General features: G+C 39.2%; 1 protein-coding gene across 1 annotated transcript; it reads left to right on the top strand.

Moving 5' to 3' along the window:
• Positions 1-6,911: 6,911 nt before the first annotated feature.
• LOC130010280 (cartilage matrix protein-like) lies at positions 6,912-16,508 on the top strand. The gene is made up of 8 exons (XM_050552888.2): positions 6,912-6,999; positions 8,219-8,258; positions 9,407-9,436; positions 11,029-11,556; positions 11,926-11,958; positions 14,049-14,576; positions 14,952-14,984; positions 15,557-16,508. The coding sequence occupies exons 1-8, from the start codon at positions 6,922-6,924 to the stop codon at positions 16,084-16,086; spliced, it is 1,800 nt and encodes a 599-aa protein (XP_050408845.1). The 5' UTR covers positions 6,912-6,921; the 3' UTR covers positions 16,087-16,508.
• The last annotated feature ends 7,513 nt before the right edge of the window (positions 16,509-24,021 follow it).

Genomic DNA, 24,021 nt, shown 5'->3' with positions numbered 1-24,021 from the left:
ACAATGGTGTAATGCATTTAACATTTTCGTTACCATTTATTTATTACCAGAAATGTCAAAACACCTTGTCTTTAAGTACGTCACTAATAACAGGAACATGGCGTCCAGAGTTTGAATTCCAATCTGCAAAATCTTACGATAAAGCTTTTCGTAAAGTAAGATCTCTCATAAAGTCGGGGGGGGGGGGGGGTTGGCTGAATGGTTAGCACGTGCGCGCTGTATCATAAAGTCTGTCATTGAGTCAACTGGCGTGGTTTCGATTCCCCGGTTGTACGTGACAAGGAGTAGGGTCGCCTGTCCAACCTCGTGGGTTTTCTCCGGGTCCTCCCACTGCTAAGACCCCTACGCGCAAGCGAATTATGGAAATAAAATTGAACCATATGTTAGTCCCGAAATGACCTAGTTTCTGTCGAGTGGACGTTCAACCCCATTTCTCTCTCTCTCTCAAGGGGGTTTAGCTTGTTATCATATTACAATTTCTTCGTTTGTTAGGAGTCAACATTCATTGCCTGCTCCAACTGTAATTATGACGTGACAATGATTTAGCGTGTTAGGGGTCAGCATTGCCTGCTCTATGAAGTTATATTACAATTGTTTAGCTTGTTATGGGACAGATTTGCCTGTTCTAACTATTAGTTATCATATTACAATTATTTAGCTTGTTAGGGGTCGGCTTTCATCACCATCCCTTGCTTGCTATTTTTGATCGAAAGGTGTCCAAGGGTGGGGCAGCCATTTATTCGTTATGGTTTTGTGGCTCTTTTTTTTATCCCACCTTTACTTTCTGTTCTGTCATTTATTAAGTTTAAAAAATATTTTTGGAAAATTATATATTTCTACTCTTCAAAAAAAAGTAGGGGATATTCAGAAACAATACAAAACTACAGAAAGACACTGCTGTTTTTATTAGAGGCAACCAGTGTATGTTAATAACAGGCCAATTGCCTACACATGAACATAAACAGTTCATATGGGCGGGTTATCTGACGGCACCATTTCACTCGCAAATAGATACACTGTCAAAAGTGAAAATGGACGTTTTTGATTTTTGTCTTAATAATGAGTAATTGCTCCACCAATCCTCAGACATTCAACAATTCGTCGTAGCATGCTTCTAATCAACCGTCCAATCACGATTTGGGGCAATCTGACCCACTCCTCTTGCAGTGCCACGGCCAATTCTTGCAGTGTTATCGGTTGACGTCTCCCGGTCATGTCCCAGACATGCTCTATAGTTGAAAGGTCAGGACTTGTGTCGAGTGGACGTTAAACTCCATTTCGCTCTCTCTACATAGTATCAGTGATAATTGGAATGGCAAAAAAATGAATAAATAATTTATTTTCCACAAACAAACGTAATGTTATCCAAATAACTGTACTTTTATCTCATTTTTTGGTAATATTGACCCATTATATTCCAGAAATGGGTTGATTTTTTATGTTTGTGTTATTATTAGGTGATTAAAGGAGACATTGACCATCACATTTGCCTCCATCGTTTGGTTTGTGTGAATTCCTAAAATGAGAAATGGTATCACATTTGCCGTCCATCGTTTGGTTTGTGTGAACTCTTAAAATGAGAAATGATATCAAATTAGGTTTAACAGTTCTGATTGGTGGCAGGTGTGGTACCAAAGGTGGTTCATACTTACACGTTTAAGAGCACCCGATGCCATTTATCATATAATAATGAGGTATTTTATTTTTTTATAGCGCAGCTTATCCATAAAAATGCTCAAGGCGCTTGGAGATGGTATGAAGCTTATCAATGTCACAATGTACAATAATAGACGCCCACTACATATATATAGTAGACGCCCACTACATATATGCACGTATTTAATTACAGACTTAATAATTTCCACGTGTAGTGATAATGCTCTTAAAACAGAAAGCACAGTCAGCTATACGAAGGTATATAAGACCCTGAGACGAGAGACTTAGTTAGGGGGGTTGGGATGGCCTAGTGGTCTAGAGTGTCACGCTTCGACCGCTAGTTGGCCGGTCACCTCTGGCTTGCGGTTGTGGTTTCGATCCATGGTGTGATCGTATGTGGCTTGGAGAAAGGGGCGCCTTCTCAACCTCGTGGGTTTACTCCGGGTACTCCGGTTTCCTCCCAAAGCAAAGACCCATGCGCGTGCCCTAAGATCATTAAAATGAAATTAAAGACAACTTGTCTGCGATATCACCTTCGGTGGAAGCGGGCGTTAAACACTAAGAAGAACAACAACGAGACTTAGTTAGATACGGGCGTATGGACTCGTCCTAGTTCAGTCGCTGCTGTGGCAGAAGGGGGGGAGTGGTTATCTTAAACTTGTAATATACCGTGTTCATGTTTGGGTTAGGGTCCTGATATATGCATGTTTTTGTTGTATTTATTCTGTTGTTTGATGTAAATGTAAATGTTCCCAATGTAAATAAATCCTATATGTACGAAACTGATCCCTGTTATCACCAATAGTGTTACAATATTGCTCTCGACTAAATGTCCTTAACATTGATTATCAAACATTTAATTAAGAAAATAAAGTCAAAATACCAAATGGCAGATAATGTTCCGGCTTGGGTTAAACGGTTTTTAAAGGGACTATCCCGTTTTGAACAGAGTCTCAAAAATAAAAGTCCGAGTGCGTATGGAATTTGAGCGCCAAAATATAGAGGAATGTTGTATTTACCTTGTCTCAAAATTTCAGCTCAAAATATTGAGTCGTTTGGACGTGAACGTCAAAAATGCTTATCCGGACACGTAACCCTTTTCAGATTTCGGATCAATTATTGAGTCGTTTGGACGTGAACGTCAAAAATGCTTATCCGGACACGTAACCCTTTTCAGATTTCGGATCAATTTTTTCGTTGGGTGATCGGATAATCGATTCCCGTTTGTTTAGAGGTATATACAGTAACTAACCCATGTGCTGTACTTAATAACGAAAGGTAAATTTCATCTACACATTATTGTTATAAAATGTTTTATCCAAACATCGCATAATACAGCTTTGGACACCGGTCTCCATTTCCAGATGAAGACCGACTGGTTTACGTTGTTTGAAAACGTATCACAATATTGAGTTAGTTGCTCGGCCCTTAGGTAGAGGATTTTAAGGGATTTTAACACAAAATTAAGTAGTTTTATTCTCCAAAATATTATCGGGTTTGGCCCTTTAAAAAGGCTAGCAACATAGATCGATGAAATTTGAATTCCACATATCTTTTAACCATTTTTGGATATTCCTATTAGAGATTCATCTTTCACAATATTGTAGTTTGCAAGTCATTCTATAGTGCAAAGGGGTCACGGTGGCTAAGTGGGTAAGAAGCTGGCTCGCTAGCCTGGAGGTCGGGTGTTCGATCCCTGCATTCGCCGAAAAAGTTCATCTAGATTTTCCGGCGTGTAGTTCCCCCTTGTCAGTGATGCAGGACGGAGGGCCTGACAAGGATAGCTGAGACGAAGACCCGAGGTCCGTGTCGTGTACACATTGGTGTGCACGTAAAAGATCCCTTGACAGTTTAATTCGATATACGAGTAGGCCGTAGTGTCGCTGTCCGGGCAAAAATTTCCCTCATAGCACCCTGTATGGCGTATGCCCATCTTCATTAGCCCAGTTCGGAGCAGAACAGTAGGACGTTAAACCACATTTCATTTCCTATAGTACTATGACGCATCAGGACTAAATGCGGAGATGTATTCTGCCCTTTGTCCATCTAAAATACAAATCACAGCTGTTTATATGTGGCTAAATTATAGCGTAATTATAATCCAAATTTCTGCGCCCACGGAATAAATGATAACGGACTTACGCCATACAGTGTGGCCTACTGACGGAAATTTTCCCGGAACAGCTACGGCCTACACTTATTTTCCGGAACCGCTCCGGCCTACACTTATTTCTAATTTCAACTGTCAAGGGTTCTTTTACAAGTATGCCAATTTGTACATTGGACCTCGCCTCCCAACTACTAGACACTTTCACTGACAGGCACTCCGCGCTGCACCACTGACAAGGGGCCATCGCGTCGGATTCTCCTGAGGAACTTTCTCGGCCAACACCTATAGAGTTAACCCGAGACCTCCTGGTTAGCGAGTCACCGTCTTACACACTGAGTCACCGCGGAAGGGCCTACAGAAACATACGTGCCCCAGGATGAAGAATCTGTGCTTAGAAAATCTTAAATCCGTGCTTTAAAAGAATCGTGGGCATCCATTTGAAACTGCGAAGATTGTATGATGAAAATAAGTATATACACCATCATTATGATCATCGGTCACTTCGTTTGACTTGGTATCCAGTCCGTTGATTTAGTTTTACTTTCACTTTCTGTTTTTCGGCAGCCACGGTGGCTAAATGATTAATACGCTGGCTCGTTAGCCTGGAGATGGTGGCTTCGCTCCCGGTGTTGGCCCAGAAAGTTCATCGGGATTTTCCGGTGTGGTTTGTCCTTGTCAGTGCTGCAGGACAGAGGGCTTGACAAGGACAGCTGGGACGAAAAACAGAGATCACGTGTATGCATTGGATTGTACGTAAAAACCCCTTTGCAGTTGTAATTCGATATAAGATCAAGGTTGTGATAGGAGAGTTAAAGTAGAATCTGTTGCATTCTACTTCTGAATACTGCGACATTTCATGGCATCCGTCATCATTTTAGAGTCCGGCTTTTTCCCTTTTTACTTCAACCAACAAAGTTTTGCATAGTGCGTTATCTTCAAAGTTGCCTATACAACCGGTGCCAATAGGAATGGCCAATACTTAAACATGCATTATGCAAGAGCCAAATCTGCTTATTACAAGTCTTTCTTTAGGCCTGAAATGTTATCTAAATTATCAATTAGACATTAATTAACTTATCCAGACCATAATAAACTCTCGATGTCAAGGCTAGCCTTCGATGTTAGCTGGATTAGATTCCTATATGCCGCTAACGGCCAGTGATAATTAAATAAAAAAACAGTGGATAATCGAGACTATGCTGTTTATATTAATGATTTTAGTAATGATGACCGAGACTATGCAAAAATTTCACCCGCTTCTTTCTCGGCTCATAGTGGATCAATTTGACTGAAATTTTCAGCAAATTACCTTTACACTATCTAGTTTTTAACTATTAACCCTAACTGCCATCTCTTTATCTTATCTCCCATAATGTATCTTTAATTACCAACGAATTAACAAAAGGAAAAAAATACATCAGTCATTTAAATTGTTGAATTGACTTTGTCTTGTGTGGTCATATAACTAATCAATTATATTAATCCACATCAATTGAAACTAAATGAAATATATGAACGTAAAAGAACAATTGGTTTCAGGTCGGGCTGATATTATGATATATTTAGATCGCTACGACGATGGCCATATAGTAGTAGTTCGTCATCTAATAGTTCCAGTGCGTCATGTAATAGTTTGTTATGCAAAGCATCAATTAATATACATAGAAATGTTAGCTATGTGAACTAAATAGACCATTAACCCCGCCAACCTGTTAAAGGGACCTATCAAGGGGGAAAATGGGAGATTAGATAAAGAGTTGACAGTTCTCGCTACAATATTAAAAAAAATAGATAACATAAATAGAATATGATGAAAATTTCAGTCAAATTGCTTCACTCTGAACCTAGAAATTAGCTATTGAATTTTAGGCTAGACTCGATCGTCATTACTGAAGTTGGTACGATCCATTTAAACGTTTGATTATTTTTTTTTAAATATATTCCAGTCCGCTAAATATCGCAGGCTAGCTATAAAATCGAGAGTTGATCATGGTCTGGATAAGTTGATTAATGCCTAATTAATAATTTAGATAACATTTTAGGGTAGAGAAAGACCTGTAAATAGGCAGATTTAGCTCTGGCATAATGTATGTTTAAGAAGCCATAGACTCCGCTTCGGTATAGAAAAGCTGGACGTTTTTTAAACATGAAAACCACTAAAACGGTCGATGTTGGACTATCATATCTCAGCCATGTGCTAACAGATGTGTAGATTGATGAACTATAACACATACTTATGGAAGAACAATTACTGATTTGTTTCGAAGAGTATTCTCTCGACGTTTTCAAGCAAGTACTTGATTGGAAAAGTTGAAAGAATACTCTTCGAAACGTCGCCTAAATAAATCAGTAATTGTTATAATTTATTGCTCTATCCAGTTACTTAATGCCTCTAAAAGATAATGTGTAGATTGAGCATCCAATTCAATATGAAAATGAAAAGGGGTTTGATGTCTTACTAATCTAATTTAAACATATAAATTAAGCCTTTGTCACATCCATGGGTAGATCACACATCATTTTTCTTTGCCGACTTGAGCGTTTAGTTGTTTGGATAGCACAAAAAAGCAGGGGTGACGTGAATATGTTGAACGAATCTTTGACTGTTGGAATTCGACTAAGAGTAGGCGGAAACGCTGGCATTTTAATATCCCTCAAAGCTCCACTATCCCAGATGTGCCATTCTTCATTCGCCACTAACCCCTATACTGTCCAGCTTGATGTGCGTGAATCTTCGCCCTCTCCCCCGCCAGTACCCACGTAGGTCTACAAATAGTTAATAAGCAATGATATTTACGCATTTAGATTACGTCACAGACCAACGGAACCTACTAATTCCGGATCAACTGAATCATACACTTCTTTAAATTGCCAATAATTTTAAACATTATGAATTCTGAATAATTAATAAAGGGCTTGCTAATGTGTTTACTAGTTTGAACAGTCATTGTTATAGAATTTTCGCTTGATTACACAGCAATCTTTGACATTACGAAAAACTTTTGATAGCAATAATATAATAAAAGTTTTTTGCACTATAATTGCTATATTAATTTCAAACTAATCATATAATGAATTCCCACACTTTTTAATGCGAATTTAAGAGTCGGTACAATTATCGGAAAAGAGCATTATATAAATGAGACGAGAAATTAATGCAGTATCATTTCAAAGAGGGATATCATAAATACACAATGTTACTCAAGGTAGCTGTAGCACTCCTCTGTGTCGGGGTAAGTTTTGCCAAATACAGCTTTTACTATTTTTATACTAAGGTCTGTCTAAGATATTGCCTTCAAATCGATGATGGCTCAGCGGGTGAGACGTTGGCTCGCTAACTAGGGGTTCGATCCCTGCATTGGCCAAGAAAGTTTATCGAGAATTTCCGGCGTGGTGTTCCTTGTCAGTTGTGCAGGGCAAGGTCAAATTATAGTCGTTCAGATGGAACGAAAAACCGAGGTCCCGTGTACACATTGGCATGCACGTGAAAGATACTTTGTCAGTTTGAATACGATGTAATAGTAGGCATTAGTGCCGCTGTCCGGGTAAAATTTCCCTCCTAGCACACTGTATGGCGTAGCCCAGTCGGAGCAGAACATTAGGACGTTAAACCCGGGCCATTTTATTATATTTTATTTCAAATGGACAGAAAGAAATGAGGTTTAATGTCCACTCGACACAACTAGGTCATTTCGGGACTAACATATGGTTTTTAATTTTATTTCAACTCGACTTAAACTAGGTCATTTCGGGACTAACACATGGTTCAATTGTATTTCAATAATTTGCTTGCTCGTAGGGGTCTTTAGCAGTGGGAGGAAACCGGAGGACCCGGAGAAAACCCACGAGGTTGGACAGGCGACCCAAATCCTTGTCACGTACAACCGGGGACTCAATGACAGACTTTATGATACAGCGCGCGCACGCTAACCATTCAGCCATCCAACCGCCCTGTTTTATTAGAGATGTATTGTGTAGGATTTAGATAAAGAGATATAATAGTTCCAAAAAAGATAATGATAAATGAATATATTGAAAGTTTCAGTCAAATTACTTTATTTTGAGCGCCGTTATGACTGTTTGAAGATGAAGCGTAGATTGTTTATTATCATAGCTACGGTACTTGACAGTCGAGACTACATCTCGATATTTATCGTTAATTTTTCAAATCTCGAGGGTGTTTTAATCCATTTAAATCTCAGCCACCCGAGTTGATTATAGGCTTGGCATCTGCAAATGTCTAAATGAAGCCAAACTAAAGACCAGCAATAGGCACATTTAGCTGTTATATAATGCATCTTAAATGACTTTAAATCAATGCAAGCTAATAGTGTTTGCAGATTTAATGAAAGCAGTAATACATACAGAAGATATACAACCTGCAACTATAAACTATTATACGAGTAATTTAATCTGTAAATATTTTGTATGATTTTTTTTTTTATAATTCAGACTATCACAGCCTACGATGTGAATCTTGGCAGCATACTCGGTAAATATGTTTTACTCTTGTTCAATTTATATTATGTGAATCTGTGGGCAATGGAGATATAAATAATGGTAATGGTATTTTTTTTTGTGTAGAACAACATTTGGTTTGCAGTTTTATTACTGGAACACGGGGTACATCTACTTGCTTTCTACAGATTTGAATTTACAGTAAAAGTCAGTATAATAGCTTCGGCTTATATCACGTGTTTGTCTTGTTTAATTTCAAGCACTAGAATTCGTACCTTTTTTTTCTAATTAGAGGGTCTTCACCTTTAAAGCCCCACTTAATCAAGCCACCAATTCTGGATCTAAAACATATATTTTAGACCTTATATCTTCCATATAAAACCCACAGTTAATGAAACCATTAGATTTAAGTTAAACGATTTCATTTATACAGACGTCGAAAATTTCAAACCAATATTATTTATATCCTTACTACCCCCAGGTTAAGTGCTCAGAAGAATAAAGAGAGACAGAGGGAGAGAGAGAGAGATTTAACGTCAACTCGACTTAAACTAGGTCATTTCGGGACTAACACATGGTTCAATTGTATTTCAATAATTTGCTTGCTCGTAGGGGTCTTTAGCAGTGGGAGGAAACCGGGAGACCCGGAGAAAACCCACGAGGTTGGACAGGCAACTCTACTCCTTTTCACGTACAACCGGGGAATAGAAACCACGTCAGCTGACTCAATGACAGACCTTATGATACAGCACGCCCTTGCTAACATTCGGCCATCCACCCCCCTGAAGAATAAAGACAATTATAAGTAATAGAAGTCTTGACATGGAAATGAAATGAAATGGGGTTTAACGTCCTACTGTTCTGCCCCGGACTGGGCTAATGAAGACGGGCATACGCCATACAGTGTGCTAAGGGGGAAATTTTGCCCGGACAGCGGTAGTACGGCCTACTCTTATATCGAATTCCAACTCTCAAGGGATATTTTACGTGCACGCCAATGTGTACACGGGACCTCAGTTTCTCGTCCCACCCGAACGACTAGACAACTGTCATTGTCAGGCCCTCCGTCCTACATCACTGACAAGGGGGAACCACGCCGGGAAATCTTGATATGGAACCACAGCTATCAAAGCATAGAATGTTACATTATCTTTTTTTCTCTCACCCTCTCTTATATTTCAGAAAGACGAAATGTTGGTGGTCCAAATATGGGTAAGTTTCTTTTGATTTGTCTCTTAATCAAAAGGGAAATGTGTTGTGTTGCAAATTAAAACACATCCTCGGTTACCCAGTGTACTCATTTCGTTCTACTCCACTATACCCTGGGTTAATCCATAGGGTTCCACGATTTCAAATGATCTGCCCTGGCCTAGAATGTGGCTACAGTCTACGAACCAATCACAAAACAGTTTACATACCAATCGTTTCGCCTGCGTTTTTATAAGGGTAGATAACCATATTCATGTCCATTTACTGAATGATTTATGTAAATAATGTATATATTTATAATTTATTTATATATAATTGTATTATCAAAATATGTAGTATGTGTTGTTGATTTCAAATATGTATAACATCTATATGTTTGACTTTTGTTATTATTATTACTATTCGTTCTTTGTCAGAAATATGTCATTCTGTTATGTTTATTATTATTGAAGTTATACTTGGCAATTAGGGGGTGGGATGGCCTAGTGTGTCACGCTTCGAACTCTAGCTGGCCGGTCACCTCTGGCTTGCGGTTGTGGTTTCGATCCCTGGTGTGAGCGTATGTGGCTTGGAGATAGGGTCGCCTTCTCAACCTCGTGGGTTTACTCCGGTTTCCTCCCACAGGAAAGACCCCTGCGCGTGCGCTAAGATAATGAAAATAAAAAAAAAGACAACTTGTCTGCGATATCACCTTCGGTGGAAGCGGACGTTAAACACTAACAACAACATTTACAATAATTTATCTACGATATCACGTGGACATAAAATTCCGGAAACGAACGAACGAACGATTCTCAATAAAACTAATGACCCTACATTATTATATGAACGTCTGGTCTTCATTAACATAATATATAATTGGTTGTTAATAATTACGCATTTAGAATAGGCTAACTCCTAACAATGTCCGATGAGAGTTACTTCCCTTTGCCAACTTCCTTTTCAAATAACAATTTATGGGATTTGTCGATAAAAATAGCACAATCATCAAGGGCCGATAACTTGAAAACGTGTCTCCCCCATAGATTAACCCAGGGTATAGTGGAGTAGAACGGAATGAGTACACTGGGTAACCGAGGATGATTAAAACATTGTTACGCATTCTGTTAAGTTGTACTAAACATCGCATTATACTCTCTTGTGAATAGCTTTGCAGGTCATCTTAACTTATGGCTGACTAGCCATGTAGTTATAACAGTGTAGAATGTTATTCTAAAATATTTGTATGGCTAATTTCAATGATCCGTGAAAACTTCTTATTCTCCTTTTTTCAGCTTGTTTTCAGCATCCGTTGGACATCGCTTTCGTCCTTGATGCCTCGTCTAGTTTCTGGGCCCAGAACTTCGCAACAGTGAAAGCCTTTCTAAATGGATTCATTAGTCCATATGAAATTGGTTCAGACAAAGTTCGATTTGCACTTGAAACCTATGCCGATATAGTGTACACTCAAGATGTCATGCATTTCAATGATTTTGGCAACAGTAAAACTCTCCAAGAACGAATTTCTAGTTTGAGATGGCACCATTAGTATCTACCTTTGTCTAAATGAACAGTTTTAAATACCTAAAAATAATATTGGCATGGTATACTTACAGAATGTGGAAATGGTAGTCCCACAGATATTTATTATGTCTTCGATCCTGCTTATCTTGGCATTGAAAGAACTTCCTGGGTCACTCAATTCATCAGTCACACGCTCAGTGTCCAGGAATTCCGCCACATGAGAATTGGTATCATTAGTGGATCATGTCCATTGGATGCTGGATTCGACCTCAACCAATACTCAACCCTATCAGCAATTACAGAAAGACTTCACTTCTATAACCAACAACAACTACCAAAATTAGTAGGATCCTTGACCACTGCCTACTCCGTTGATGAGGGTGGGCGTCCTGGTGCCAGAAAAGTTGCTGTTGTCTTTATTGGGGGTGAGAACATTGATCACATGGCGGTAATTAGAAACGCCCAGGCAGCTCGTGAAGCTGGTGTTGATGTTTACTTTGCTGATGCCGGAAATGCTGACCCGCGACTTCGTGCCGCCCTCGAAGAAGATGGTTTCCGTTTGACTGGTGTTGGAGCTGGTGCCAAACGACAAGCTAATGCTTTTATCGAGGCCTTGTGCAGTAAGTGTATTTGATATAAATTATCTTTATTCGGGAAACAAACTTTGGAAGAAATGTTTGGTGTGAGTAAACAATAAAATGAAATATTCTTGAATGTTTCCCTAATAACGCAATGATAATTGATTCATGTATATCAAACAGAAATCTATAAACGAAATATTCTAGGAAAGGAACACACTTGCAATGCGGGTAGAAAATCGTTACTACTGCCGAGTCAGATCCAACCTTCGAAAATCTCAAGGCGGTTAAGGGCTAATTATAGACAGGCGACGACCACGTTCTCTCGGTTATTATCCATAATGAAGTCCCATTGGAATCCGATCTCATACGTCAATATTCTGTAAAAAAAATTCCTTTTGTATCTTTCAGAAGTACCAACCACACCACCACCTGCTGCTGAAGGTATGTATTATTCACGATGGCTAATTCTCAGAATTCTTAAATTTGTATAAATCGATGGCTGAGCTCTATTTGGAAGTGCCGATTCTCACTAGCTCTGGGTTGGGGTCACAATATTGCGTATCCTACTAGCGTATGCCGGTGTTTGAAAAAATATCACTTTCAAGAACGGTCAGGCGAGGCAGAATTATTTACGCTAATGATAAGCTACGCATAATTTCAATACGTTAAGCATACGAACAAATCTGTATTTTCAAGGGCATTTTGCGTACGAAAATTATTTTATTAAGGAGAGAACACAGGAATTCCTGACTGTTATACTGAAACCTTTCAGCCCGGGGTAGGCAGGTTAACCGGTTAATAATAATGAAGCACCAACACTTTTAAATCGTATATGGGTATATCGTTGATCAATGGTTACATCGTTGATAATGGTTTCATCGTTGATCAATGGGTGGTACATCGTTGATCAACGCGTACATCGTTGATTTATGAGTACATCGTTGATCAATGGGTACATCGTTGATCAATGGTTACACCGTTGATTAATGGGTACATCGTTGATCTATGAGTACATCGTTTATTAATGGGTACATCGTTTATTAATGGGTACATCGTTGATCAATGTTTTACACACCACCCTCTTTATATGTCTTAGATAAATAAAATACCATAATGATAATGACGGTCTGTTTTATATTTGGATATTTTTGACTTTTTGAGAAATGCATGTAAATGTTTCTCCTTTAAGTTAAGTTAACTCCTTTTCGATATATAGCGCGCATGAAATGAAATGAAATGGGGTTTAACGTCCTATATGTTTGCACCAATCAGAGAGAGAGAGAAATGGGGTTTAACGTACACTCGACACAAACTAGGTCATTTCGGGACTAACATTTGGTTTAATTTTATTTACATAATTCGTTTGCGCGTAGGGGTCTTTAGCAGTGGGAGGAAACCGGAGGACCCGGAGAAAACCCACGAGGCGACCCTACTCCTTGCCACGTGCAACCGGGGATTCGAAACCACGCCAGTCGACTCAATGACAGTCTTTATGATACAGCGCGCACGCTAACCATTCAGCCATCCAACCCCCCTGCACCAATCAGTTTAATGAAGGTTGGCATACGCCATACGGGGTATTATGTGGGGAAATTTTGCCCTGACAGCGGCGCTATATATGACCTGGTCTTATTTCGAATTCCAACTGTCAAGGGTTCTTTTACGTGTATACCAATGTGTACATGGAACTTGGGGTTTTCATCCCATCCGAACGACTATACGTTTCCATTTGCCAGGTCCTCCTTCCTACACCTAGCGCACATGGAAAATCAATTACTGTGGATAAAACGTCTTATACAGGTATTCATGCTGAATTCGACATCCAATCTTGAGATTACACAAGTAACTGTTGGACTGTAACTCATTCCTTGCGCTTCCGTTCTAATATTTACAAAACTTGATTAAACACAGATCCTATTCGCTTTGCTTTCTATAAGTCAAAGTTTGTTTTATAATTCTTCTCAACAGTAGGATTTGGAAATAAATAAATCGGGCTGTATTTAATGTAAGAGATTAGCCAATGAAATAATCTGTGTGGTAAGAATATGTAAGCAGTGCAGAAAATTTTTTACGTCATTTATTGAAAATTCACAAGTGTCAGAGGTATATAGGGTGGCAACCGTTGGAAATTTAATAAAAACGAAATTTGGGTCTGTATTCCAACCAGATTGTGTTGCAATCAGGGGCGGATTTTGTCCAATTCGTCTAAAAAAACCTTTTCTGCTGAACATTATATGGGGGGGGGGGGAATTGGAACGGCCATGGAGCGATGATGATCATGTTGTATGTGGCCGGTGGCTTTAACGGGCCGCCACGCCATCACTGGAGTCTGGAATGGACTGGTATAATAGACTTTCTTTTCATCACTTTTTTATTAATGCAGGTGGGGCATGCCTAGCGGTTTTGAGAAATTTTGATTTTATATTCAGCTTTGTTTGGGAAGAGCGCGGTCTAAACAAATTAGTATCTACCTTTGTCTAAATGAATAGTTTTAAATACCTAAAAATAATATTGGCATGGTATACTTACAGAATGTGGAAATGGTAGTCCCACAGATATTTATTATGTCTTCGATCCTGCTTATCTTGGCATTGAAAGAACTTCCTGGGTCACTCAATTCATCAGTCACACGCTCAGTGTCCAGGAATTCCGCCACATGAGATTTGGTATCATTAGTGGATCATGTCCATTGGATGCTGGATTCGACCTCAACCAATACTCAACCCTATCAGCAATTACAGAAAGACTTCACTTCTATGACCAACAACAACTACCAAAATTAGTAGGATCCTTGACCACTGCCTACTCCGTTGATGAGGGTGGGCGTCCTGGTGCCAGAAAAGTTGCTGTTGTCTTTATTGGGGGTGAGAAAATTGATCACATGGCGGTAATTAGAAACGCCCAGGCAGCTCGTGAAGCTGGTGTTGATGTTTACTTTGCTGATGCCGGAAATGCTGACCCGCGACTTCGTGCCGCCCTCGAAGAAGATGGTTTCCGTTTGACTGGTGTTGGAGCTGGTGCCAGACGACAAGCTAATGCTTTTATCGAGGCCTTGTGCAGTAAGTGTATTTGATATAAATTATCTTAATTCGGGAAACAAACTTTGGAAGAAATGTTTGGTGTGAGTAAACAATAAAATGAAATGTTCTTGAATGTTTCCCTAATAACACAATGATAATTAATTCATGTATATCAAGCAGAAATCTCTAAACGAAATATTCTAGGAAAGGAACACACTTGCAATGCGGGTAGAAAATCGTTACTACTGACGAGTCAGATCCAACCTTCGAAAATCTCAAAGCGATTAAGGGCTAATTATAGACAGGCGACGACCACGTTCTCTCGGTTATTGTCCATAATGAAGTCGAAGTCCCATTGGAATCCGATCTCATACGTCAATATTCTGTAAAAAAAATTCCTTTTGTATCTTTCAGAAGTCCCAACCACACCACCACCTGCTGCTGAAGGTATGTATTATTCACGATAGCTAATTCTCTGAATTCTTAAATTTGTATAAATCGATGGCTGAGCTCTATTTGGACGCAAGTGCCGATTCTCACTAGCTCTGTGTTGGGGTCACAATATTGCGTATCCTACTAGCGTATGCCGGCGTTTGAAAAAATATCACTTTCAAGAACGGTCAGGCGAGGCAGAATTATTTACGCTACTGATACGATACGCATAATTTCAATACGTTAAGCATACGAACAAATCTGTATTTTCAAGGGCATTTTGCGTATGAAAATTATTTTATTAATTTTAATACACAACTCATACGTTTCTCTCAAGCAATAGTGTGGCATGACCATTACGTTCGTGCACGCCAAGCAGTGGGTTCGTCAGCTGATGTTCGTTCTCCTGGTTGTTCCAAGCCCTAGAGATCGTTGCGAACATACGAGTTCTTAAAATAAATATATAAATTGTAGTAATCTCTCACTGACCTAATGTGTTGTGTGAATGTCAAGTGGATGTTTTTAATGCCGCTAAATCAACTGTTCTGTCATTCAACTTCTTATTTTTTCTTCTTTTCTTCTTGCAGAATGTGGTATTGACAAGCCCACTGATATTTACTTCGTTTTTGAGCCTGCTTATCTTGGCATTTCAAGGACTGCCTGGGTCACTCAATTCATCACTCACACGGTCGGTGTCCAGGAATTCCTCCACATGAGATTTGGTATTATTACTGGATCCTGTCCATCAGGTTCTGGATTCCACCTCAGTCAATACTCAACCATATCCGCGTTTATGCAAAGGCTTGTCTTTTATGATAATCCAAAACTTACAACGTTAATAGAATCCCTGACTACAGCTTACTCCGTTGATAAAGGTGGACGTCCTGGTGCCAGAAAAGTTGCCGTTGTCTTCATTGGGGGTGAAAAAATTGACGATATGGCTGTAATTAGAAGCGCACAGGCGGCCCGTGAAGCCGGGGTCGAGGTTTACTTTGCTGATGCAGGAAATGCTGACACACGTCTCCTTGGGTTTAGTTTGGCTGGTGCTGGAGCTGGTGCCAGACGACAAGCAAATGCTTTTATCGAGGCCCTGTGCAGTAAAAGATACAGAAATTGAATTTCCCGAATCCCATGACAATCTTTGGAAAAAATATTTGATGTGAAGAAAACAATGTTAGCTTTTGATTGTTTCTGATGTGTGAACGGTGCACCGGTTGCATTACTAGATGAAGTGGTTAACACATGTTCAGATTTATAATGTTTTGGTTGCGACTTTGAATAATACCAGTATATTAAAAACATCTTTATATCACAAGGAAATATCAATAGTGTAAAACAATACCTGGACATAATATACAAATTAGTAAATAGAAAAGATCAGATCCGTATAAAAACATTTTTCAGCCTCATATTGTGCTCAAATTTTTGGGGCAGAGATTAATAAGTATAAAATACTAAATATTTTTATTTACTCAAATATGTTGATTAGCCATCTTATCATTTATGATTGTTGTTAATAAAAAAATTTTTTAAATATAACCTTGAGTTTTATTCCTTTCCGTGTGCATATTAGCATATTAGATTATTCATCTTAACGTTTTAATGATGAAAGGATACCTTTACACCAGTCATGTATATCTATCTAAAGCACTGCACTTTCCATTTTTACTTGATAATCATGTCTATATGTTTCCACACATTGATGCAGTGTTTCTCACGATTACCAAGTCGGTCATATAAATGAACATTGAAATTCCTTAAATGAAAATGAAATGGGGTTTAACGTCCTACTGGTCTGCTTTGACTGGGATAATGAAGATGGGCTTACACCATGCAGTGTGCTATAGGGGAAATTTTGCCCGGAGAGCGGCGCTACTGCCTACTCTTATATCGAAATCCAAAGGGAAACCACACAGGAAAATCCCGATGAACTTTCTCGACCAACACAGTATCGAACTCACGCCCTCTAGGCTAGCAAGCCACCGTCTTGCTCACTTAGCCACTGTGGCTAAGTTACATAACCTATTAAACAAAGCACACGATCACTTCCGAAAGTTGCAATATTGTGAGCCGACAAGCTATTTGGGCTATTTCTTCACATTTTTATTTAATTTGTATATTTACCCCCACTTGTATCAGCGGGTACCCTTTGCAATCCGAGACATCAATGATATAAAATATGAAATAAAGGTTGGCTACACTAGTTTCTCCCTCGTATGCTGTAAGTCTTTGTCTGTTATTGTGGGGAATAGAATAGCCTAGACGTCCATCTTGAAGTGAATTAATTCTTTAAAAGAACCAAAAAAGCACGGTGCGTGGTTCATTTGGGGTCAATCATACTGTTATAACTTCTGTGTGCATTATACATTGCCAAACAAGACAAGGACTTTCCGAAATCATTTCGCATCCCCGGTAAGATTTTTTGGGCCGAGATCTAGGTAGACATGATACTACCAATGTCTACCAGTCATAAAGTCCCGGAAAAAAAGACAGCAAAATAATTTAGGCCCAGATTTATATAATCACCACAGACGACTCTCCCAATTATGATAAGTGATGAAGTCCCGGAAACAGCGAAATAATCGAACAATTTCGCTTTTGCATACGTCATTGTTCTATTTCAAAACCCCTTGCATAAGTCATTGTTCTTTTTCAAAGCTGGTTGTATGTTCTAGAAATAATGGTTTAATTTATGTTGGATTGGTTGGAGTTCATTGCTACATACAATAAATCTCGAGATGACTAGCTGTCTTCTTGCCAAAGTAACGAAATGACACGTTAAACACTTAGATACAGATTAAAATAACATTTTTGAATGGGCTGCGGATTCGGGTATATAACGGCTCCTTTATGGAGAATGTCTTTGGGGGAACAGCCTAAAATTTGATGTACTGGAGGAGAGAACACAGGAATTCCTGACTGTTATACTGAAACCTTTCAGCCCGGGGCAGGCAGGTTAACCGGTTAATAATAATGAAGCACCAACACTTTTAAATCGTATATGGGTATATCGTTGATCAATGGTTACATCGTTGATAAATGGTTTCATTGTTGATCTATGAGTACATCGTTGATCAATGGGTACATCGTTGATCAATGGTTACACCGTTGATTAATGGGTACATCGTTGATCTATGAGTACATCGTTTATTAATGGGTACATCGTTGATTAATGGTTACATCGTTGATCAATGTTTTACACACCACCCTCTTTATATGTCTTAGATAAATAAAATACCATAATGATAATGACGGTCTGTTTTATATTTGGATATTTTTGACTTTTTGAGAAATGCATGTAAATGTTTCTCCTTTAAGTTAAGTTAACCCCTTTTCGATATATAGCGCGCATGAAATGAAATGAAATGGGGTTTAACGTCCTATATGTTTGCACCAATCAGAGAGAGAGAAATGAAATGAAATGAAATGAAATGGGGTTTAACGTCCTACTGTTCTGCTCCTAAACTGGGCTAATGAAGACGGGCATACGCCATACAGTGTGCTATGAGGGAAATTTTGCCCGGGCAGCGGCACTACGGCCTACTCTTATATCGAATTCCAACTGCCAAGGGATCTTTTACGTGCACGCCAATGTGTACACGGGACCTCAGTTTTTCGTCCCATCCGAACGACTAGACAGCTTTCCTTGTCAGCCCCTCCGTCCTGCATCACTGACAAGGGAGAACCACGACGGAAAATCTGGATGAACTTTCTCGGCCAATGCAGGAATCGAACACCCGACCTCCAGGCTAGCGAGCTAGCGTCTTACCCACTTAGCCACGTGATCCCCCAGAGAGAGAGAGAAATGGGGTTTAACGTCCACTCGACACAAACTAGGTCATTTCGGGACTAACATTTGGTTTAATTTTATTTACATAATTCGCTTGCGCGTAGGGGTCTTTAGCAGTGGGAGGAAACCAGAGGACCCGGTGAAAACCCACGAGGTTGGACAGGCGACCCTACTCCTTGCCACGTACAACCGGGGATTCGAAACCACGCCAGTCGACTCAATGACAGACTTTATGATACAGCGCGCGAACGCTAACCATTCAGCCATCCAACCCCCTGCACCAATCAGTTTAATGAAGGTTGGCATACGCCATACGGGGTATTATGTGGGGAAATTTTGCCCTGACAGCGGCGCTATATATGACCTGGCCCCGAGTTCACAAAGCATTCTCAGACTTAAGTTGAGAATTTACTCAAACTTGTTCACCTTATTTTAACTAAAATATAGCCCTTTCTAAAACTTTTGTTGTTTTAAGGTATCAAATACATCGATATGAAACTATGTGCAAAGTTTTGTGTTTCTGCATCAAAGATCTTTATCATAAACAGTGATTGAAAGTTGAGCAAATTCTCAACTTAAGTCTGAGAATGCTTTGTGAACTCGGGGCCTGGTCTTATTTCGAATTCCAACTGTCAATTGTTCTTTTACGTGTATACCAATGTGTACATGGAACTTGGGGTTTTCATCCCACCCGAACGACTATACGTTTCCATTTGCCAGGTCCTCCTTCCTACACCTAGCGCACATGGAAAATCCATTACTGTGGATAAAACGTCTTATACAGGTATTCATGCTGAATTCGACATCCAATCTTGAGATTGGACTGTAACTCATTCGTTGCGCTTCCGTTCTAATATTTACAAAACTTGATTAAACACAGATCCTATTCGCTTTGCTCTCTGTAAGTCAAAGTTTGTTTTATAATTCTTCTCAACAGTAGGATTTGGAAATAAATAAATCGGGCTGTATTTAGTGTAATAGATTAGCCAATGAAATAGTCTGTTTGGTAAGAATATGTAAGCAGTGCAGAAAATTTTTACGTCATTTATTCAAAATTCACAAGTGTCAGAGGTATATAGGGTGGCAACCGTTGGAAATTTAATAAAAACGAAATTTGGGTCTGTATTCCATACCGATTGTGTTATAATCAGGGGCGGATTTTGTCCAATTCGTCTAAAAAAAACTTTTCTGCTGAACATTATATTGGGGAGGGGGGGTATTGAAACGGCCATGGAGCGATGATGATCATGTTGTATGTGGCCGGTAGCTTTAACGGGCCGCCACGCCATCACTGGAGTCTGGAATGGACTGGTATAATAGACTTTCTGGGCCGGGTGTGCTGGGTGTGGGCCGGAATTCGGAATCCTGCAATGGGGATTCCGAATTTCATCCCAAAATTTCATCGGATTCACCCCGGGGGAGAGCCTCCCGGACCCCCCGTACAGGCTCCGTGGTCAGTAAAAAGGGCCGCTCCGACACGGGTTCCGGCCCCAATCCGCCCCTGGTTACAATACGTGCAGATACGTTCGGATACGTTTCTATAGGGTCACCACGATTGCTACGACCGACCTCAATATATGATAAGACCTGAAAGGATCGCCACGATTACTCCACGATTAAAACCACAATTTCAATCGTAGCACGAATCGTGATAGTGCGAACCTATCAAAGTACCATTGACCCTAAAGGCGCATTTATACTGAGCACAAACGCGACCACTGCGACTTTCCGCGCGAATCATCGTTCGTACTGAAAGTGGCAGTACGCGTGGAAATTCGCAGATGAAATTTGACGCATTGACAGTTTGATCATACACGACTTTGGACCTCGCACTCTGATTGACTAATTAAAATTGTCCTAACAAATTTGCTCTGGTGGCGAGCAAAATTTCGGAGGCGTTCGGCTTCAGGATAAAACACTTCATTCAAATAGTTGATAATCAATTAAGTGTGACCCCAGTCTTTGCGACAGATATCACACCCAGTAAAATGGACCTTTAAGAGCATTCAAATTCAGAGTCACTACATACAAATTCGGAGTCATAAAATATAAATTCAGAGTCATTAAATACAAAGTAAGAAAATAGTGTAATAGGGTGTCGACCAGTGAAACAGTGTTAATGACACAATTCAGGTCGTCAGATGTATGTAAATACAGAAATACAGAAATACAGTTAATCACTTGTGGAGTGTATAATCACACATACTAAAATATTTTGAAAATTTCAATTTTTTTTTGTATCCAATATCTTGTGGAAATCTTGTTTTGACCAATTCTACATAAATACCTCCAAACATGCCAAAATACTAAACTAATTTTGGAGGAGATCTTAAATGTTTATTCGCTATAAGCTTGGCCCCATTTGGTGTGGTTGCGGAATATTTGACATTTAACACAACATATAAGAGGCCAATTTATCACCCCAAACTCATAGATACAACAATATAGAAGCTAAAGCTGTTGTAAATACAGGGGGAGGGGGTGGTCGAATGGTTAGCACGTGCGCGCTGTATCATATGGCCTGTCATTGAGTCACATGGCGTGGTTTCAAAACCTCGTGAATGTATTTGCTGAATGTATTACTATACAAGGCCATGGCGAGGTTACTCCCATCGTTATCATTGTCGAGGATCATGGTGGCTAAGTGGGTAGGGCGCTGGCTCGCTAGCCTGGAGCTTGGGTGTTCGATTCCTGCATTAGCCGAGAAAGCACAGTAATGCAGGACGGCAGTTGGAATACGATATAAGAGTAGGCCGTAGTGCATAATTTCCCTCATTGCAAACTGTATGGCGTATGCCCGTCTTCATTAGCCCAGTTCGGAGCAGAACGGTAGGACGTTAAACCCCATTTCATTTCATTTCGTTATCATTGTTGAAACGTTCCATAGTAATGAATTCAATAATTATGTAGCATAAAAGTGTACTTTTGTTAATACCGTTAACCTTTCTCTAATGCCATCAGCCTATTAATCAGGTCATGAATAGACATAAGTATGTGACGACAATATTTATAAATTAGACGCACCCGTGATTGTCCCAATCAATTAATAATTGAAATATATTAGTCTGTTTCCAGGCCAGTATTTATACACAAGAGTCCAACACTGTTAAAACATTAATGTAGTGACGACATAAACCAAAGCTGAACAACCTTTTTACACACCATGCGTAAAATGTGTTCACACACACACGAATTCAGAGGTTGGCCATTCCTGAATTAAACAGTAAACATGTACAAAATGTTTCACTTTCTTTTTGAATTGTTAAATGTTGAAATCAAAAATAATCCTAATTAATCCGTTTAATCCCCATAGGGGATGACATGGTTTGGAAAAGTTGAACCATGAAAATTTTTTAAATATTTTCTATTTATTTTGCTGGAACATTAATAGTTTATCCTCTCAACTTGTAAGTATATTCTACCAGATTTTATTCTGTGGTGTTTTTTAACACAAGAATTCCACAAGATATTGGACACCAATGTTTTCAAAAATTTATTATCAGATCCTTATATTCCTGTCCTATACCACTGTGTAACAAAAACACACAACTCGAAAATCTTGCGGAATGTATTTTATTATTACACGTCTGTTATCTTGTGGAATTCTTGTGGTGACAAATTCCACATAAAAGTCCCCAAACGTTATCATAAATGTATAGCCAGTTGCTCTGAATAGATGCCTAAATCTGTCATAGGGTTTGTCTTTTACTTAGGTTCCTACTTTAAAGGTACTAAGTTATGCAAGAGCTAAATCTGCCTATCGCAGGTCTTTCTTTAGGCCTGAAATGTTATCTAGATTATTAATTAGACATTAATTAACTTATCCAGACCATAATCAACGCTCGATGTCATCGATAGCCTGCCATTTTTACTTGATTAGGATCCGATTTGCTGATCAACTTTCATTCATGATTAAATCATGAAGTGGATAATCAAGACTATGTTTTTATCGTACAGACTTTATTAATGATGATCGAGGCTAGGCCGAAAATTCAATCGCTAAATTGTCTCGGTTCAGAGTGAATGCATTTGACTGAAATTTTCAGCAAATTCCCTTTACGTTGTCTAGTTTTTGACTATTATAGTGAGAACTGTCAGCTCTTTATCTTATCTCCCATAATGTATCTTTAATATTTTTTTATCGATATTCCAACATTCCAAGTACTGACATCTTCTTTCTCTTCTCCGAATAAGATGTCGAATCCGAATTGAATTACATTAGCTCTTAAGCTGCGTTCACACTGCATGCGCCTTCAATGCGAATTCCGGATTGGTTTTTCCTGTTTTAAAAGCGGTGCGTCACATTACAGTTTATTCGGATTGAATTCAGAATGAAAAGCGCCACACTGAATGCGCAGTGAAGGTCATTCATATCCAAGATGGATGCGCCAGACATTCGTATTGGTGAGCTTGTGTTGCTTATGTTTAATTTCCTGAGGCAATTAAGGCTACATCAGCGACGCTGGGTCCTATATCTTCGACACCTTGCCGTGCAGCGCCGGGCATGATTTCGTTGGCACCAAAATCAAATGCGAATGAGGATGATTACTCTTTTGGTCGCGTTTGCTATACATCAACACGTATGGCTATACATCAACACGTACGTACATGTACTTCACTCTTGACTCTGTACTAGCGAAGATACATTTCAATTCAGATTAAACCTCTAGTGTGAACGCAGCTATAGTCATAGTTCGATATAATCCGAATGAGTGTCGAAGATCCGAAAGAAAACTTAAAAGGCACACTGAATTTAAATTTATTTAAATGTACCTATTAAATGTAATATTTCAATTCAGATTAAACCTCTAGTGTGAACGCAGCTATAGTCATAGTTCGATATAATCCGAATGAGTGTCGAAGATCCGAAAGAAAACTTAAAAGGCACACTGAATTTAAATTTATTTAAATGTACCTATTAAATGTAATATTTCCCAGTGTGATTTCCCCTAGTGGTACAGGCTAGAGGGCTTGGCAAGGATCCGCGCCTAATCGTTCACATAAGGCTAAAAACCGAGGTCCCGGGTACACGTTGGCGGGCACGTAAGGACTTTAAACCCTATTTCATTTCAGATTATCATGATGTATCCCAATGGAATCTCCGACCAATATCCAATAATAAGGCGTATTAATACTTGTCGCTGAACAGGCGCTGAACAGGAGTGATAATATTGTATTACTATATTAAAATTTTACCACCAAGCTTAGAAACAGACTATAGCTTTAAACCAATGAACATTAACAGTGACCATTTTGACATTT

The sequence above is a fragment of the Patella vulgata genome, chromosome 6 (assembly GCF_932274485.2).
Source record: "Patella vulgata chromosome 6, xgPatVulg1.2, whole genome shotgun sequence".
NCBI classification, from domain to species: domain Eukaryota; kingdom Metazoa; phylum Mollusca; class Gastropoda; family Patellidae; genus Patella; species Patella vulgata.
The sequence above is the reverse complement of the archived record's forward strand: the minus strand, read 5'-3'. Positions and strand labels throughout refer to the sequence as shown.

What these genes read in the sequence shown, in the direction of transcription:
- LOC130010280 (XM_050552888.2), top strand. Translation starts at nt 6,922, where the DNA reads ATGCAGTATCATTTCAAAGAGGGATATCATAAATACACAATGTTACTC. An exon ending in TAGCACTCCTCTGTGTCGGG is followed by an intron (nt 7,000 to 8,218) that starts GTAAGTTTTGCC and finishes TTTATAATTCAG; the next exon opens with ACTATCACAGCCTACGATGT. An exon ending in TTTTATCGAGGCCTTGTGCA is followed by an intron (nt 11,557 to 11,925) that starts GTAAGTGTATTT and finishes TGTATCTTTCAG; the next exon opens with AAGTACCAACCACACCACCA.